This window comes from Nesoenas mayeri (genome assembly GCF_963082525.1).
Source record: "Nesoenas mayeri genome assembly, chromosome: 1".
NCBI lineage: Eukaryota > Metazoa > Chordata > Aves > Columbiformes > Columbidae > Nesoenas > Nesoenas mayeri.
Window position 1 is genome coordinate 150,066,840 of NC_137541.1, and position 18,751 is coordinate 150,085,590.

General features: G+C 43.3%; 1 protein-coding gene across 1 annotated transcript in view; it reads left to right on the forward strand.

Moving 5' to 3' along the window:
• Window positions 1-18,751, forward strand: part of SH3RF3 (SH3 domain containing ring finger 3) — a gene marked incomplete at its 3' end in the record, with an annotated part of 251,390 nt that overhangs the window by 190,601 nt on the left and 42,038 nt on the right. Inside the window, exons 4-5 of the mRNA XM_080346431.1 lie at window positions 1,558-1,920; window positions 15,653-15,753. Coding sequence (XP_080202557.1) covers window positions 1,558-1,920; window positions 15,653-15,753 — 464 coding nt within the window. The remainder of the gene's footprint in view (window positions 1-1,557; window positions 1,921-15,652; window positions 15,754-18,751) is intronic.

Sequence of the window (18,751 nt, forward strand, 5' to 3'; positions counted from 1 at the left end):
TCTTGTTTATGTTTAGAGAATGGGACACTGGTTGGGAATCATGAAAGCTACTCAATTACACATTTGTTTAACTGCACACTTCTATGGTTATCTTTCCCATTCTCCTCTTTTTCTCTTATTTTCACTTATATTTGGTTTCTAAATAGGCTTGGCTTAGAACAGCAACTATTCTTTTTTTTTTTTATTTAGAGCCTGAGAAGACGTTGTCCTCAATGGAGTTTCTTGGATGCTGCTGTAATTCATACAGTGGTTATAGAAACAAAAATAGCCTGGTTTTGGTCCAGAACAGTATTACATGCACCTCTGGTTCATGTGGGTCTCAAAATAGCAGTGTATACAAAAGCACGTACATGTCAGCCATGGCTCTCTTTTTCATATGTTGTTTTTATTCATTAAATGCGAACATATTGCAGCACATCCTAGTTTAATATGAAGGTCTGTTGGCAAATTGTGGCATTTTCCCTCAGCTGTTAGCACCCCTCAAGGGAAGATCTATTGGCAATGAACGCTGTGCAGAAAGCGCTCCTGACTTCAGAGTGCACTTCATGTATCATCAGTGACTGTCGCACCCCTCTGCACCTAAAATCTCTCTATCTGTGTAAGGCGTAGCTTTCCCGTATAAGTTGTGGTGGCTAAGAGGTTAGAAGCATCAATGACAGGATTGTCCCACCAAGTTTGCCTTTGGCATTTATAGGCATGAGCTTATCCGTGAATGTGGATTGAATGAGGAACACAAGGCAGAACGTGCAGATTGTCTCCTGTCTCTGTGGACTGTAGGCAAGTTTTAAACCCCTTGGAAGGACTGGTGAGACCAATTTTTCAAATTGGACCCTGAGCAATTCTTCCAGTGGCCATCAAGCTCTTACCCAGCTGAAGTGATACAGCTGGAAAAAGTGCCATGGGTTTGCATCTGCATGTCAATAACCTGCGTTGGGAGGGAGGCAGGAAGATAAAATAGGAAGGATTTTGAAGCTGCACCCCTGGACTGAAACCCTGTGTGTCAAATGTCAAGCGTAGGCCTTTGATGAATAGTGAGGCACTGATGGAGAGGCTCTTGCCTTCTTCCCCTGACTCTGCCTCTGCAGCCTGGGGCAAGTTGTTTTGGGGATCACTGGTTTTTATATGTTGTTTCAACGATGTGCACCAATTTGTAGTGCCTGGTTCTAGCCTAACTCTTCTGGATGCTTATTCTGCCTACTTTTAATCTTCCTGGGGAATCTTCTGGGGGATCTTCCTGGCCAGCTGAGAGATGTTGGACAGATGATAAAACCAGGCTAGGTTTGCGGCTCTGTTTACCAGGGCAGAATCTCCTTGTGGTGAGCCCTGCAGCTGTGCCGGTACGTGTCGTCTACCCCAGGCAGGCAACCACCACGATTTGGTGCTCAGCAGCATCCCCTTGCCAGGGTAGGCCACCAGGAGAGGAGTGTGGTGCTTCAAGGACAAAAGCCCAGGCAGGTCCAGCAGGCACCATCAGCAAGTTGTGTTGGGCCATTGATGACACCCACTTATTTTCTTTTTTTAATCCTTTTTTTATTTTCCATTTTCCTCCACACACAGCTCAACGAATCTGCCAAGCAGCTCATTGAGATGGACAAGACATGCTCAGCTGCTGCCTCCAGCTGCGACGTGACACTGCCAACAGAGACAGCGGCAGTGGCGGCGGCGGTGGGTTTGGCTCCGTGCTCCACGCTGGCCGGTGCCGGGGCAGCTGGGGCGGCCCAGCGGCAGGCAGAGGGCAAGAAGAACGCCAAGAAGCGCCATTCGTTCACCGCCCTCAGCATGACGCACAAGTCCTCCCAGGCCGCCAGCAACCGGCACTCCATGGAGATCAGTGCTCCCGTCCTTATCAGCTCCAGCGACCCGCGGGCAGCTGCCAGGATCGGGGACCTGACCCATCTCTCCTCCAGCGCCCCGGCCCAGGTGAGGTGGGTTGGAGGTGGGTTTTGGGCACCTTTGGTGGGTGACGCTCCGTTGCCTCACCTCTCCCAAAATAGCTGAGCCTTGCACAAAACATGGTGCTGTCATTCTGATGTGACGGTGCTTGGCATCTGTCATTCCCACCCTTGCATTAATTTAGTGGGCACTCATGAGGAGCAGGAGGATAAGGCCAAATTTAAATCACAATAATGCGACACATTAAAAAAAAAAAAAGCAGTAATCCTACAATTTTTTTGAAGTAATGCAGCTTACATTGCATCATTTACTGGTGTAGAAAGGAATAATTTTGAGTGATTCTGTTACCCTGAATGTTTCTGTTACCCTGCAGGGTAGCAATATCAGATTGAAATTCATACATTGGGATTAAAAAGGATTTTTGGAGTAATTATTTCCCTACAAGTCACCAGAAGATAAGCAAATGTGAAGTACTTTGACAAGTGAAAGTAGCTGCTCTTCAGAAACACCCAAGGAGGTTTTAAACCATCATATGTGCTCAGGGTGCAGCCCCCTGTCCTACCCCCTGTCGAAAGAGGGTTCAGAGGTGTAGCCTCCTGGACAACCCCACAGGTTCCAAAAAGGAGCTTCTGAGAGGCTGCTTCTGGGGATCTGGCAGAAACAGGAGCCAAACTCACCAAGGATGCACTGGGGGTTGGACTAGAAGACCTTTGAAGGTCCCTTCCAACCCAAACTATTCTATGATTCTATGAAATCCCTTGCAAACAACCACTGTTTCTGTGGATCCAAATGGTATTTTGCAGCTTGAAAGTGTAGAAGAGAACAGAGAGTAAAAATAGTCCAAACCTCTTCTGCCTCAGCCTCCCTGCTCAGTCATCTACAAACCTGGTGTGCAGATGAGCATCCACAGGTTCGCTCTACAGACCTCCTGGCCTGTGGAGCTTGCTAGCACCAAGATAACCTAAGCATGGCAGCATCTTCCCACCCATCATTTATTTGCTGAAAAAATCTGCCCTTGCCCTTTTCTGCTCCCTGGACATGACTTCCTGCCCCTCACTACCTGCGTCCCTATACACGGACAACGGTGGATCACTTCCCATCCCTGTGGTGGCCCAGGGTGAGAAGTGATCCAAGTTACAGCCATTGTCCATACTGGTATGTATGTGGATGGCTGGGAGAGGGCAGCATGGAAAGGGGGACAAGCAGCAAACTGTAGGAACTCCCTTGAGCAGGAAAGCCTGGTTATGCCCTTTTCACCGCTGGTGGGTCTCCCTTGTGGGGCTGGTATGGTGCTCCAGACCATGGGGTCACTCTCAGCAGTTGTGTCATGCTGCCACCCATGACATGGGCCCCCAGGCCCCTGCAGCACAGGTTTGCAAGGACATGGGGAAAGGCAGAGTGCCTATGTGCATGCCAGTGCGTGCCACAGAGCTGGCCAAAATGTCATGCCAAGGGGACAGTGCCACAGCAGAGAGGAGCATTCTGCTCCTGCTTCAGCTGCTCACCTCCATCTGCTGCCCATCCACATGTAGGAGCCAGAGAGGAGGCTCAGCCCAGCTGTAATTTAGCTCATGTTCTTCCACACCCCTTTTCCAGGCAGGGTGTCTGTGCTGTAAGGTCTTCCCCCTCCTTTCACCCCTCAGCAGAAGGGTGAAGGTGAGGATACGGCCCCCGCACAAAGTAGCGCATGTGCCAAGATGCACTGTGACATCTGTGAAGCAGCACAAGCACTAGACATGAGTGAGGGTCCCAAGCTTGTCAAGTCAATGACACCCAGGTTTTTGGCACCCAGAGTGACACATTTGGACTTTACAGAGATGTGACAGACTGTGCCTTTTCTGTTCTTGTGCTAGTCAAGGGAAACATCATGCACACCGAGTCGTGTGAAGACTCATTCTAAGCTAGTAAACCACAAAAAATAGACCGTTAAGCAGAAAGTGCCTTAACTGTTCTTGCCTACTTTAGCAGAACAACTAGTATGCAAAACCCTACTCATTTCACAAACCATTGTGGTATTTGGGTACAAGTGGTAGGAGACCAGAAGGGCCCCATATTCCCTGTGACATATTACGATTATTGAAATCCAGCCCACGGGAAGGCTGGTGGTGCCCTTTGCAGCAGATGGGAACACAAGTAATTGGTGTCATGGTCAGAAGCACAGCTAGGGCTGAGGTATAATGAAGCTGCTCCAGTGTGCCCATGGTGGGAACAGGTTCAGGGAGTAGTTCTGCCTCAGGGCATAGAGCCTGTTTGCAGACAAGGCATCTGAATATATGCTTCCATCACTGCTGACCAAAACCGTCTTGGCCAAAATCCAGGGAGAGGAAAGAGTCTTGGTGATTCAGATCAGCCTCAGTGAAAAGAGGTTTTCCTCTGTCAAAAAGTGTTATTGCAGCCTCAAGGACCCAGTCACCTCAAATGTGGCATTTACGTGTATGAATACACGTCTCTGCTTTTGGGAGCCTTACTGTTTGCTTTCTAGTTAGAGGGATTTAAACATTTTCCTTTACAAATTTTGCTGTTGGGGAAAAAAAATAAAGTGAAGCTGAAGTTCTCACTATATTCTCCTGACTGTAGGAGTAGCCTTCTGAAAAGTGCCTCATGTTGTAAGGCTAGCAATAAAATCACAGGAGCTACCAACATGAATTCACCTGCTTTTGGTTTTCTTAATTAGATCTGCAAAGAGTCCAGAATTTGCCTCTTACCAAATGCACATTAAAATTTTGCAGCTATATTTTTGACTATTTATCCCATAATAATAAGGGTCACATTTTAAATAAAAATGTCAGAAATTCAGTTGTCTGACCTGACATGGCTTTAAAACAATTAATGATGCTGCAGCCTTAGCCAGAAAATCAGTTCAGCTTTTTTCTTTTATTCACGTGGCTGAAAGCCAGCCAAAGTAGCATCAACAGTGGGCCTCTGAGCTCTTACACCAAGGCGTTTGGGATAGCAAGAATCTTGCCTTTGGACTCTTTTGTTCTAGAATGTGTTTGGCATTTTTACGGTAAGTCTCCTGTACGTCTTGTTCAGTGTTTGATATCTTGACAGTCTTGCAAACTGACTTTACTGCTGCTTCAGAAGCGCTCAAGGGGTGTTGCTGAGAGCACGGGCAGGTTAGTGGGAAGGCTGCGCATGTAGCTGCCAAACTCACCCCTGGGCTCTGCTGCAGGAAGATGTCTCACCTTTTCCTTCCTTGCTTGAAAAGGAGCCTCTCTGCCCTGCAAATCATCATCACCACCCTTGAATGGTTCTCTCTGTAACTATCTCAGGTTCCTGCTAGTTTGCAACAGCAAGTTCAGCCAAAGCATATTTCTTATAGGGGAAACAACAAATTTACAGTCTCAGCACTGACTGTTTAGCAAATGCATGCCTTTCGTCTCAACATTAGGATCTAAATTTGGCTTATTGTGTCTTTATATTGCATCCTTCAAATTTCCAGGCACTTTGACATTGTTTATTTAACAGATCTCCTCATACAAAGAAATAAAGGAATTTTGTTCGGTTTAGTAGGTATGAGCTCCTCCGGTGCATATCAGGATTGGTATTTGGCTTGCGGGGAGGTTCCATGTTTTTAAAAAGTTGGACACAATTTTCATGTAGCCTGTCCTTTGAACAAGCAGAATTCAATTACAGGAGTTCTTGAATGGCAGCCAGTCCCCCACCTCAGGCAACCAGCTGGTGCCCAGCGAAATAGTCTTCTTAAAGCAAGCATCCATTTTCCTTGTGGACTTTGGGCATCTACATCTGGGGCACCTGCTTTCTCTCTGCTGACATGAGAAGAAACAAAGACATTGAGGGCATCTTACTGTAGGAACTTAAAATTTAGGTGCGAGTTTTAGATGTTTCAGTAAATGTGGAAAATATTCCACCCATTAGAACTGATTTTATGCATGGTACTATATATTCCTGTGGCTTTTGTCAATTTTTGCAAATTGAAACCAGACTTCCATGCTGAGCTGACATGTTTTTTGGGTTTCTGAGTTGTTAGACTCTTATAAGCTTCCCACTTCTCCAGGAGGGCACAGATTTATGCATATTGATCACTGACATGCAGACCAGGGTATGAAATCACATGTTTTTAAAGCACTTCTGCATATTAGTAATTTAATAATTGAAGACTACAGGCCTGCTATTATACATTTATTGTTCTTTAAGCAGAACCAACTCAGATGTTTCTCAAAATCCAAGATGCATTTGAAATAAGTGATGGCCTAAAATATATCTTCATTGACTGCAAGCCTAGGGGTGTCCAAAGGTGGAAGAATCAATTTCAAGACACCTCAGCTGAATAAAATAGCGACTGGAAGACCACAACAGCCAGGATACAAAGCATTTATTTTAAAAGGTGCAATGCTGGGATCGCCATTTTGCTTGCAGCCAGATTTACTTCTTGTATGCTTTTTGTTACTGGCTGACTATCACTCATTAGACATAAGACCTCCATCTAAAAGGTAACAGTGTCTGTCCATCACGTAGAATGTCCTATCATGCTGGCAAAATGGATTTTTATGGAGGATGTAAGTAGTGCTGCAGGTCTGTGATGGAGCTGAAGCTGAATTAGAATATGGGTGCAGAGAAGCAGTTTGTAACTGAGACTCCCTGGGAAGCCGGGGAGATCCCCCTGGACAGTAATCATGCCTAGGCCTCAGATGGTTCATCTTGCTTCCATTTTCACCCCTTATGAATTATTCTTCCCTGCTATTTAAAAAGGTCATAGGTCAGTACTGCTCCAAATGCCCCGGTTTTTGACAGAAAATGCATCTCATGAATAATGAAGTCTGGCTTTGTGCACACCGGGATAACAGCTGGGTGAGGAAGAAAGGATGCTCCCCGCAGAAGGAACGTCTATGTGTGTTTTGAAGAACTCATCACCATGCACAAGAAGTCCATTTGTATCTGCGTGTGTTAGTACAGGCTCCTGACCAGAGGCCACATGTTCAGGAAAAGCTGAGAACAATGTCTTGCACGCTCCCAGTCCCAAACGGTGACAGTATTTGAAATGAAAAATGTTCCTTGAAGTGCCTCGCTATATAAATCACTTGGAACTGTGACTCTTTATCAGTTATTTAGAAGTGCTGAATTTTCGCTGAGAAAATGTAATAGCAGAACTCTGGTTGAGCCTTGGCCGATAACCTAAATGTGCTGACCATGAGAAGCATACAGATTATACATAAAATCCAGAGACTAAAAATGAACCTTGAATTTTCAAGTGCAAAACGGGCTCTGAGAAAATAATATAAATTCAGGTATTTTTCAGCTTTGGCCTGAAGTCCAAATTCTATCCAACCTGCTCTGCTGCTGGCTGTGAATGACATCTGACTGGACATCCATCAATGAGGATGAGACAGTTGAAACCTGGGGCAGCTATCTCAGAAGGCTGCACCAGTCAAAATGGGAAAAGAGAAGTAATATTAGTCTGACCTGTGTTTCTGTAATTTAGATCAAAATATTTCATGAAAACAGCATAAGAGACTTTACTGAAGTCTAACCTAAACTACTCTATGGTATTTGTGCATTTCCAGTTCTACTCTAAATTATTTAGAACTGGTTCCAAACATTGCCTGTTTATCACATCTCTATTTTAAATAACTGTATAAAGAATGCTTGTTGAGGGTTTTGCAGGCAGGAGTTAAGTTTTATTAAGCAGAGAGTTTTGGGCAGGCATGTAAGCTTGTTTGTTTTTTGGTTTTCTTTTATCAATAGGTCTTTGAATATACTCTGCAAGTTGGAATATATTACATTATTTGCCAAAATTGTTGCAAATGAGACACATGAACTGACTCAATCTGCTGACTGGTTACATAAACTACCAAGAATCCAGTTCAAAGCAAAATCACCTTTTAGAAACTACCAGTTTAGCAACAGTGTCTTCTCTTTATCCTATGATTTACCTCATCATAAAAACATTTTTAAAAATTTTTCAAGAAAGAAAAAGCCTAATTTTTTATAGGATCTAGGAAGAGAAGGTTGTGGTTTAGAAACATTATTCAACTCTACATGAAATCCCGTAGCCTGTAAAATGAAAGCAAAATATTTTTTTCCAGATACTCCTCAGGGTAGCAACTTGAAAACATTTTGCCACTGAAATCATTTTTGCACAGGGCTAATCCTGAGGCTTTACGCTACCTGCCAGTCAGCTGCTGATTTGGAAGCCTCAAGAACAAGCAAGGCACTCTCTTGGTATTTACACTATACCACAAAATCCTTCCCACCTGGCACACACTGTGTGTACATGCATGACATTAAATAGAAAGCACTATAGAAAGCACTACAGGGTTTTTTTCCCCTTTTTTGTTTGTTTCATTGGTGGGGTTGTTGTTGTTTTAGTGTTTTTTTTCTGGTTTGTTGTTGCTGTTGTTGTTTATTTGTTTACCCCTCTTATCTCACTGGAGAGGGGCTTCTTACAGGAGGCATTGCACGAGATGCCAATGAGTTTGTTGTGCACTTATCAAAAAGGTAATTATCAACATGGGATTAAATTAACCTCTTTTAGAGGTCAAGCTTTCACTTTAAACTTTCCTGTCTCTCTGCGTTTGATTTTTCATGTTCTTTGATCGCAGAATTTGAAGAAACTGTTTACTATCAAATCATTTAAAACCTCGTGGTGGAGAGCTAGACACTGGTGCTCAGTGCTGAGAGAGAAACAAGGCTGAATAAAATATAATTCTCATGATGCCCATCCACATGATGCTTAATTAGTCCTCATTTAAGGGAAGTGAGAAGCTGCAAACCAGAATAAACAGCGCTTTATGGATGATAATGTTAGCTGAACATTTGGAAGAAGATGGCAAAAAATATTTGTTTGCTTTTTCTTCCAACTTGCAGCTGTCCTTAGATTGCAGGAGAGTGGAAATGGAAGCTCAGGAAATGCATTCACATGACTTCTCCAGCTCTCTGCATAGCTCCATGAGCTATCCACAGAAGGCGTTGTCTGGAGTTTTTGGTCTCCTATAAGCCAAAAAACAATCAGGGCCAACATGGTGTTAGAACACTGGCATAATATTCTACCTCACTTTCATCTACGGCTGCAGATATTTACAGGTTGTAAGAACCCCTCAGTAAATGCTAAATCATATAAATTTAGCTCCACTTTTTGCAGGAAGGAACTGAGTACTTATGCAGCTATTTATGCAGCTGCAGCTGTTATCATGCGCATTTGTTTGTTTTTTACACACATACCATTATGGAAGAAAGAGTCTTACTTTAGAATTGGTAAGTCCGTTTCATCTCCCGCTTTGGTAATTAGCATTTGATGAGGCTATTTGATCTTGCGTGTAACACTTCTCATCAATACTTGGTGGCACTATCATGCATTAAGTGCTAATACATTATTTCTAGGAACATTAAGGCCTGGAGTGATTGCCACAGTCATTGTTTTATGGAGTTAGCAAATTAGAGAAAAGAGTCACGGGAATCTTAAAGGCCATTAGTCTATTTTTTGTGATGTTTCCAGAGGACGATACATCAACTATGTGAGTTGAATGTCTGAGTGTTTTTTTCCCTTATTTTAAAGTAATATTAAAGAGAAATTTAAAGTAAGCTGTAAATATGCATTCAAGACATTAAAAGAAATTTTCCTCTGAATTAATGAATGTGATAAGTGCCCTGTGGTGAGACAGTGCTGGATTTGCTTTGAAGTCAAAATAGAGATTTCTGGTTGGTGATTTTCTAGATGATAAGAACATTTGTCTGATAGCAGCAGCAACTATTTTTCCGTGAAGGCTGCTGCAACCTGCAATATCACTGTACTCTGTTCCTAGTTTTATCACTGTCTTTGTGACTTCTATTCCCCTCCAAGACTGAATCCTGTGCTTTTGCAAGGCACTTCGCTAATCCCTGCAGGCACCATGCCTTCTCAAATTAAACCACAAACAAAGCCTTAAAGTACTGCTGGAAATCTAAAGTAAATCTGAAAGGGAGAGAAAAAGTTTATGCTGGAAGTTCAGACTACCAGTTCTTATGTTTTCATAGAGGCATAGATGGGAAGAGGGAAAGGGAATGAATTTGAGATGAAGTTTCAGCCCAGATGAGTAGTTCTTACCTTTAATTTCCTGGTCTCTGGGGGCTTGTCAGTAATGTTTTGCCAGGCTGGTTGCTTTTAAATATATGTCAGAGCTGACACAAGAGGCAGCAACATCTCAGCAGTGAATTATTTACCCAAGAGTACATGCTATAAACTGTAATAGAAATATAACATTACGTATACATTGAACTGCAATTTGTTTTGATGCTCCTGGAGTTCTCTTGCAAATAATATTTATCAATTGTAGGAGGAATGAGATTCATTTAAGCTTAGACATGTTGTGGTGACTTTTGAGGACATCAGATTGTTTGTTCTCACCAGGAGATGCTGACTCTCAGGCTGGACAGTCGTCTGCAAGGTTCATTACTGTCAGCTAGCTTTGGCTTTCCTAGTTTTGCACGACACCGGAATGGTACCTGGTGCTGTGACTCGCTTAAGCATCTAAAAACAGCGTTGGAAATGCTTTGTGGGAACTGAGAGCAGAGACCCTGTGCTCCACTGCTGTTTTTCTCCAGAGGAGTCCACACTGCTTTTAGGACTACAACAAGTTTAGCCAAGCGCCATGACACCTTTGTGCAGAGTCTTTCTTCATTCTTGACCCTTGTATAAAGTCTTCTTGTAACAGCCAACATGGAGACTGGGAGAAAAACAATTTCTGAGGAGGACTCAAGGCATGAGTTTCTATAAGACATTAGCTTGAGCTGAGGGGGAGGTTATATTTCAATGGTCATAAGGAGGCTGTTGTGTTTAAAGACACACAGTCCTTTCATATTATTATCCAGCCCATGGATACATACTCACCTACTTCTACAGAACAGCTGGTGGTAAAAACAAACAACACAGCATGAGCTGGGAGCAAGAGATCTATCACACGGCATCGTTGTGCCCATGTGTATAGACCAGGAGTTTTACTCAAGATTTAGCCTTCCACAGCACAGGTGATGTTGCTGTGTTACTAATGGGCATGAAGAAGCAGGAATTAGTGCAGAGGTGTCCAGAGGTGATCTTCAGCAAGCCTTTGTGCAGCTGCTTGTCCCTGCTGGCTGGCAGCTGTGACTGTATTGACCCTTGGAAAAGAAGAGCTGTTGCTGCTGAGCTGAAAACATCGGCAGTGGTAAGTGGTGCTTGGAGGATGCCAGATTGGAGTGGGAGCATGAAGAAGTCGGATTTGGCTGTTTAGTGGCCTAAGTAAATGGGATGAGAGTTGGCAGTGTCTAGTTCAGAAAACTGCACACCACCATTAGGGTAAATGACCTCCTAATCAGGAGATGTGCTACAGTGTAATTACCCAGCAGGTCACATTTGAAAACTCAATGACCAAATGTTTAAAGGCATTATAAACTCATAAGGATACAGAGGGGCACCAAATGGCATTTTCAGAAGTGACTCTTATTACTTAGATTGCAAGAAATCCATGGGAGTCAGACTGTGAAGTACTTCTCAGTGCCTCCCTGAGGAAACTCTGCAAGGGGCCTGTTTTTATTACTAGGTGCCCACGTGCTTCATGAAAACCTGGCTGTCAAAGACATCCCCTTCTCAGTAAGGCTTAGCAAAGGTGAGTAGCAGAGGTGGAAGAAGGATTAAGATGCAAATGCTGCAGCATTTGGGCTCTCCCTGTGTAACGCCTGTGTGTGGCTGTATTTGCGTGCCCGGTGCCACAGAAAGGTGGATCCCACAGGGACATGCCATCAGAAAGAAGTGACACACAGGCCTCCCGAACAGTATCAAAGCAGAGAACAAAAAACTCAGACTCTCCGATTCCCATTCCCTTGAGCAGATGAAGAGGAAAGGAGGACATGTTTAGCACCTTGTTCCTTAGATCACAATAGCAGAAGTACAACCTGTCTCCAGGGCTAAATAAAGTAGGAAAACAAACTAAGCCCTGCTGGCAGCTGTGATGGAGAAAGGCCTGCTGTGTTCTCTGGGAGGATTATTAGCATTACCAGTAGCTGGGGAGGCCCACATAAAATAGTAGGAATGACAAGTGGAAAGGTAAACTTCCAACAAAGGTAATCAGAAGTAGGAAGAAATAGAATATTATTCTTTCCCAAAATTTCAGTCTCTTCAAAAAGTTATTGCAAATATTATCTTGCAAAATAATCTAGCAATGTTGTATCTTATGATGTAAGCTAATTAGTGATACATAAGAGAGAGAACAGGATCTTGAAAGAGAAGGCTTACAAAGCCTTCATCGACTCTGTCAGTGACTGTACTTTAAATGCAAAGCTGGTGAACATTCAGATGCATAGCAGCAATCAGGCAGCCACCGAGAGAATTTGTCAAGGAGCACAGAGGCGAATGAAGCTGCAGAGCAGAATACTTGTGTGAAAGTAAATGCCAAGATGTGAACGGAGGAGCTGAATTCAATGCTGTGGAAGGCTGGTGGGTCCTGTGGAGTAAAACCTGATGATGAAGAGTGCGGTCATAGGCAGACTGCCAAGTACACCATCGTGTTAAAGCCTGCATGGGAGAACAGCTAAAGAAAAACTGGAGTGCAATCAGGAAGCAGGCACTGATTTAGAGTTCAGATGCATATCATACTAGGCTGTGCAATGTGGCAAAAATGAATGGTCTGTAGGGTCCAAGCTGGCAGCAGATGCAGCAATATTAAAGTAACAGGCTGCAGGCAAGAAGCTGAATGTCAGGGGGATTGAGAACATACTGGACTATGGAGATTTCTTTGGGATTATTCAAGGGAAGAAAGCAACATTGTCATCCGGCAACAGTGAATGACAATTACATGACATCTTAATCCCTAGGACTGTTATGTTAGCACAAACATAATGTAACATAGAAAGTACTTGGGCTCATGATTCCAGTAATATAGAAGATGCTGAAGCCACCACTGTCAGTGCAAACAGACAAACAGATGATGCCCATACAGCTGTGCAGCTTTCCAGGCTTGAGCTCATCTCTCTGCAGAGTTGGGCTGGCTTAGCCCAGGGTACCAGTGGTGGGCAGTCCTGGCTGGGGTAGCAGCACCTCTTGCGAACTCTGCCTTCACCCAGGTGTGCCAAGAGAGGATCGTAGGAGCCAAGGAAGGATAGCACTGGTCTTACACTGCTGTGATCTTCCCTGCCTTTACAGTTGAACCCTGAGGCTGTTCACTCAGCTCCGTTTTTTCATGAGGTAAAAAACAAAGTGTTTTGTGCTACAAGAAAAGGGTGGGGACCAATCTGTTTTGTTGGAGACACTTTCTCTAGCTCAGAGCAGGCATATACTGGTGGCACAACATGAAAAAGTTTGAAGTAGACGATTTCTCACTTACCTTTTGCGTGAGGCAGCTGCCAGGTCTCCCTGCCCAGCATCTTCTACAATCCCTAATGCCATTAACCAGCTCAAAATAACAAATGAAGGAGCATTCCCCAACTATCCCTACATTTTTGCGTGGGCTGGTGTTTTTTTCTGTAAGTTGATGTTATCTCGCTGATGTGACAGGCAGGATTAATTAAGCCTTAGTCACAGAACTGGAAAGAATGCTTACTTTTACACATAGAACTAAGAGCTGCTGGGAACCTTCCTTGTTTGAGCAAGCAGCCAAAAAGTGAGAGGAAATAATGAGAAAAAGGAGATGTACTTGTCACTACAACTTCATGATTGAGCGTAGATGTCGGTGAGAGAGGAGGCAGCTTGCTGCTTGTTGCCAGAAACCATGGATGGAATCACAGAGCAGTGTCTTCATACTTTGCTGCATGATTTCCCAATGATATTGTGTTAATACACAGCAAAGCAATATAGATTAGCAGTGCAATATCAAGACATGACACTGTAATAATTATGTGGGCTTCTTCGGAATGAGATGACCTTGAAATCCATTAATTAAGTTGCAATATGTGTCTTGGTTTAATTCAGTGTCATTTGTAAGTGCAAAAATTGTCCCTGCGTTTCTGTTCCCAAAATAAATCAATATTTACTATTTGTTAAGATAGCATTTGGAGCCAGAAAAGCTGCACTGGAGCTCTGTGAACTGCTCAAAATCTTTGTTGTATGTAACAGGCTCTGTCTGAACCTGCAATTTCTGCATAAACTTTGGATCCTACTTTGTAGAGCCATTCTGCATATGGACGTGCATACAGCATTTGGTTGGACTTACTAATAAAGTCTTTTTCTCAAGTGAACCATTGTTGTGGTTTAACCTGAGCTAGCAATATAACCACGATACCCACTCACTCACTCCCCACCTCCCAGCCCCAAATAGGGGAGAGAATCAAAAGGGAAGGGATAAACTTGTGCACTGATATAAACACATTTTAATAAAATAACAATGTAAAACTAATATACTGCCACTGATAGTAATATGCATAAAATGGAAATAGAATATAAAATAAAAGATATTCAGTGCAATTCCTCACGAGCTCCATCCACACCGAGCAGCCAGTCCCAGGCAGCAGCACCTGGTCCCAAAAGGCAGAACCCAGAGAGAGAAGAGTGAAAAACAGCAGAAAGGCCCAGAGGCCTCTGCAAAACAGCAGGATGGCAAAAGGCCAAACTAAAGAAACTCCCAAACAGGACTCCACTGAAACAGAGCAGAACCAGAACAGGTCTCCATCCCTGTCTGTCCCAACTCCCAACTAGCTGGAAGATCCTGACTCTCCTTAAATATGAAACATGATGCTAATGGCATGGGATATTCTTATTGATCAGTCTGGATGTCAGCCAAGTTCTGCCCCATCCATGCCCCAATTCCCAGCTGCCTCACACCTGTGGGCAGAGCACTCAGAATGTCCTTGGCTCCCATACAACTGTTTAAAAGTTTAACTTTTTCCCGGGGTGTTATCTTCTTGTTCTCAAACTAAATCCGAACAATGACCATGCTAGCTATGAAAAATAAATGTTTCTAACTGCATGAAGAAAATTAACTCTCTTTCAGTCAAACCAGCACAACCATTACAAGTCTCATGAGCCCAGCTCTGCCCTGTCTTTGCAGCAAAATCTGTTGCTACAGACCTTCACATTACTTCAGGAGAAGTTTCCAGTCAGGATTCCTTTTTGACATAGATAAATGGGGACTTTGGTGAGACAGCTTAAAAGAGTTTGCCCTGCATACTTCTGCTGAGCACTAGGCTTTGAAAAACTAACAATTACGTTTAGAATGGCCTTCAACATTAATAGCTGAAAAAGATCTGCCCTGTTCTCTGTATGAGAGCAAGGATTTATTTGCTGTGGTCAAAGTGAAGTGGACTCCTACTTTCTCCATTCAGAGGTACTCTGTTTTGGGTTGTGTTGTCACCTTTTTCTTAAGGAAGAGAATATTCAGTATAAAAACAGTATACAGAGATGAGACTACATTTTGAGAATTTAATAGTATCTTGTCCACAGATCGGTAACCATTAACCAAAAGAATAAAAATTTTAAAACAAGCTTTTGAAGGCAAAGAGTTACCTTTAAAAAAGCAAGTACGATTGCAGAGATGTACATGTTGAGCTGATTTTACAAAGCAGTCAAGTAGTTTTGCATTCTAAAGCTTTTAAGATCTGCATGCAAGGTACAACTGAATTTCTCTGACAGGTACATGGAAATGCTGTTAATAACCTAATATCTCTTACATCAGAAATGTATTTTTGGAATGTGGAAAGCTAAAATATATCTTTTTTAATGCAGTACCATGAAGTTAGAAAGTCTGGGAATTGAATAAAGATGTGATTTTTTTCTTCTGTGCCTTCACCTCGTAGCACTTTAGGAAACGGTAGACTTCATGTTAATCTTTGTATGTTCTTCTTTGTGTACTTTCAGGATTCCTCTTCAATTGGAGCAGCCACAGTAGCTGGTCCCAGGACAAGTGCAATAATTGGAGATCAGGGAACACCACCGAAGGTGCAGCTCCCCCTCAATATGTAAGCAGCTCATCTCAGTCACTCCATACCCTTTCTTTCCAATTGTGTGTGTGTGTGTGTTTGAAATCTGGGAGCCTGAATCCCATCTCAGGAACATTCTGAGGGAGATCGCCATTTCATACATGACCCAGCCTCTGCTGAAATTGAAAAATGAATAAAGAAAGGCAAGACTTCCCCCTTTCTCTGTGAACCCTTTTAGACTCCAGGTATATTTATTACATCTGCACGCATCACTGTGGAACAAACAGAATGCCTCTTAACTAGATAAAATCTTCTTCCTCCATTTAAAGCTCTTAAAAAGGTGTAGTCCCTTGCGATGAAACATCTGATACATTCATCATTAACCAGAAAAAATAACTCAATTGCATTTTTTCAGTGCCATAAAAATGCAATGAATGAACTTCATATCATGGGCATATGGGCTTATTAAATAGAATGTAGAATAACAGAAGGTTGACTAGATATAGAAGAAAAAGAGTAGACTTCATCAAAAGAAATCTCTTCTAGCCTGGTTGGTTGATCTGGTACCTGTCTAGTTAAACTACTGAACCCTTTCCTCTTATCACCTATACCTTGTGAAAGCAGCAGAACTGTATAGACACACACACATATGCACACCGGTATTTTAGAGGTTTGTGATATGGGTAAAACAAGATCTGAATACACAAGCAAAATCCTAAACTAACATAGCAAACCTGCTTTAAGGAAAATAGAGGAGTTGGAACAGAAACAAAACAAATTTGTTCTTGGCTACTAAGGTGAGATCTTCATAGCTGAGGGGTACCACACATCACTGCCCCACAGAGAGGTCTGATCATCACCCTGTGATCACCCTGTGCAGCCTGTGTGGCACATAGCGGGCTACAAATTTACTTCAAACGTTGCCCAGGCTAGGAAGAAGTAACTGGCAGTATTTCCAATATTTAGTTGCTGAATCAGGACATTTTCCAGTTCTCTGGCAATGTCTCTGCCTCCATGCCTCAGCAAGCCTCCCCTTCTCCCTCCCATGCTTCGCCTGTCATCTCCCTGGTGAAGGAGCCTCGTAATCCAGTCTGTCATTTTGCATTTGCGAGCCAAGTTCCAGTCAAAGAGGAAGCATTATCTGAAAGTTGTAGCAGAACTGTGGATGTACAACACTAGACAGAGCCCTGGGGCTTCTGCATTATAAGTAGAGACAGAGGCAGCTCCCCAAGGCCAAGAACACGAGCTACCTTCTCCCTTAGGCCTTTTTTAGGGAACTTTTTATAAACATTTTGGCTTCTTCTAGGTCCTGTTCCCTAACCCTTAGCCTCACTGTTTCACATCGCCCAGAATAACTTGCTATTACATTTTGCAATATTTCAGATTGTTGATTTAACACTTTCTTCCCAGTTGTAGAGAGTTTGCTGAAAATCTAGAGAACGGTGAAAGGTGTCTGAGACCGAAGGCTTCGGCTTAAGGCAAAATCATCCTCAGCAAATGGGACCACTAGCCTGGATCCCTTGCCAGAGGAAAAGCCCAGAAACACTTTCTAGGAGGGAAGCTGCCTGCACTCACATTGTTTTCAGCCATATGTGACAGCAGGCATCCTGCCAGCTCTCCTACAGCCCCATCTCTGCCAGCACGTGCCTGTCCCCAGGGGGTGGGCATGCCAGCCATGGCCAGGCAGCAGGCCCAGGCTGGGCCTGTCGCTGCGTGTGGAGAAGCCCTGTCTCTTTGCAGGCTGATAGAGGAAACCCCAACTGTGGGCATCCTCACTGCCCCACGTTGGTGGTGGGGTCACCGGTCCATGAAGAAAGCACTGATCACCTCCATCGTCCCAGGGTCACACTGTGTGGTTCTCACATACAAGTTTGCATCAGTTTAGCAATACAGAGATCGCTCGGTTTTATCACGGAGTCCAGGCTGGGCTGTTGTATACCTTCTTTTAGTCTTCGCAAGGGATTGATACTCTCTCTGGAAGGTGCTCTGGCCTCTGTGATATTGTTTATTCAGGCATACTGGAGGCTGAGTTGGGGGAGTTTGCAGGAAGGAACAGAGAGAAACTAGTAGGAGAGCTGGAGATAGCTGTAAGGGAAAGATCCACTCAGGGTAATTTTCTTTGCACCTTCTTCCAGTGTCTCAACCAGTAAATTGCATTGTTACCTGTAGTCCCTTGGGGAAAGAGCTAAGTAAGTCTATCAAAAATGCTCTGTCCTTGACTCCTCGCTTTACATATAGCTTCTGAATATCAGCCCTGTGTAAGCAGCAACTTTAAAAGTAGTCAGAGCCACACTTTCTGATTCCTCAAGTGATACAATTTTGGCACTTTTTGTTACGGCTTAGCAGAGCACTGTCCTGAAGAATCAGCACTGAAGCATGCAACCTTATTTCATGTCAGGGTGATGCATTTTAATGTTATTCAGTTCATAAGTAGCCTTATGTTTCCCACCAGGAGAACAGCTACAGACCTGCACAGGATCACCTGATTATATAAGCTAAGCAAAGGATGTGCAGGATGGTTTCTCCCATCTGTTGACTTATGAAATACTGTTTCTGATTAGGTCTTTGTACCCTGTGCACATGGTAAATGTGGTCATGCACATCAGCCTAAGCATGCCCCAAGGACGTGTTACGGAATATTTCATATTCTGCTCATTACTGCTGTTTATTTACTGCCTTCAGAATAAAAATAAAGAAATCTACTGGTACCATAAAAGAGTAGAATCAGAAAAACTAACAGGATTTATTCCTCAGTTGTATTTCCTGGAGAGCACAAGTAAAAAGCCATGTATCATCTTTATTGGCTACAAGTCTACAATCACAATGGTTATAGTTTTCATTATTTCTCTAGTTCACTGCTTTAAGGTAGGCAGCAAGCCTCTTCTCATCCACCCCCAAGCCAAAGAGCATTCTGCTGCACTTTGTAGTGTGAATGTGCTTTCTGTAAGTGTTTCACCATTTGTTCTAATATCCCTGCACTGCCCGTAAAGCACAAATAAAAAATAAACATATTTTTAAAACAAACAAACAAATGAAA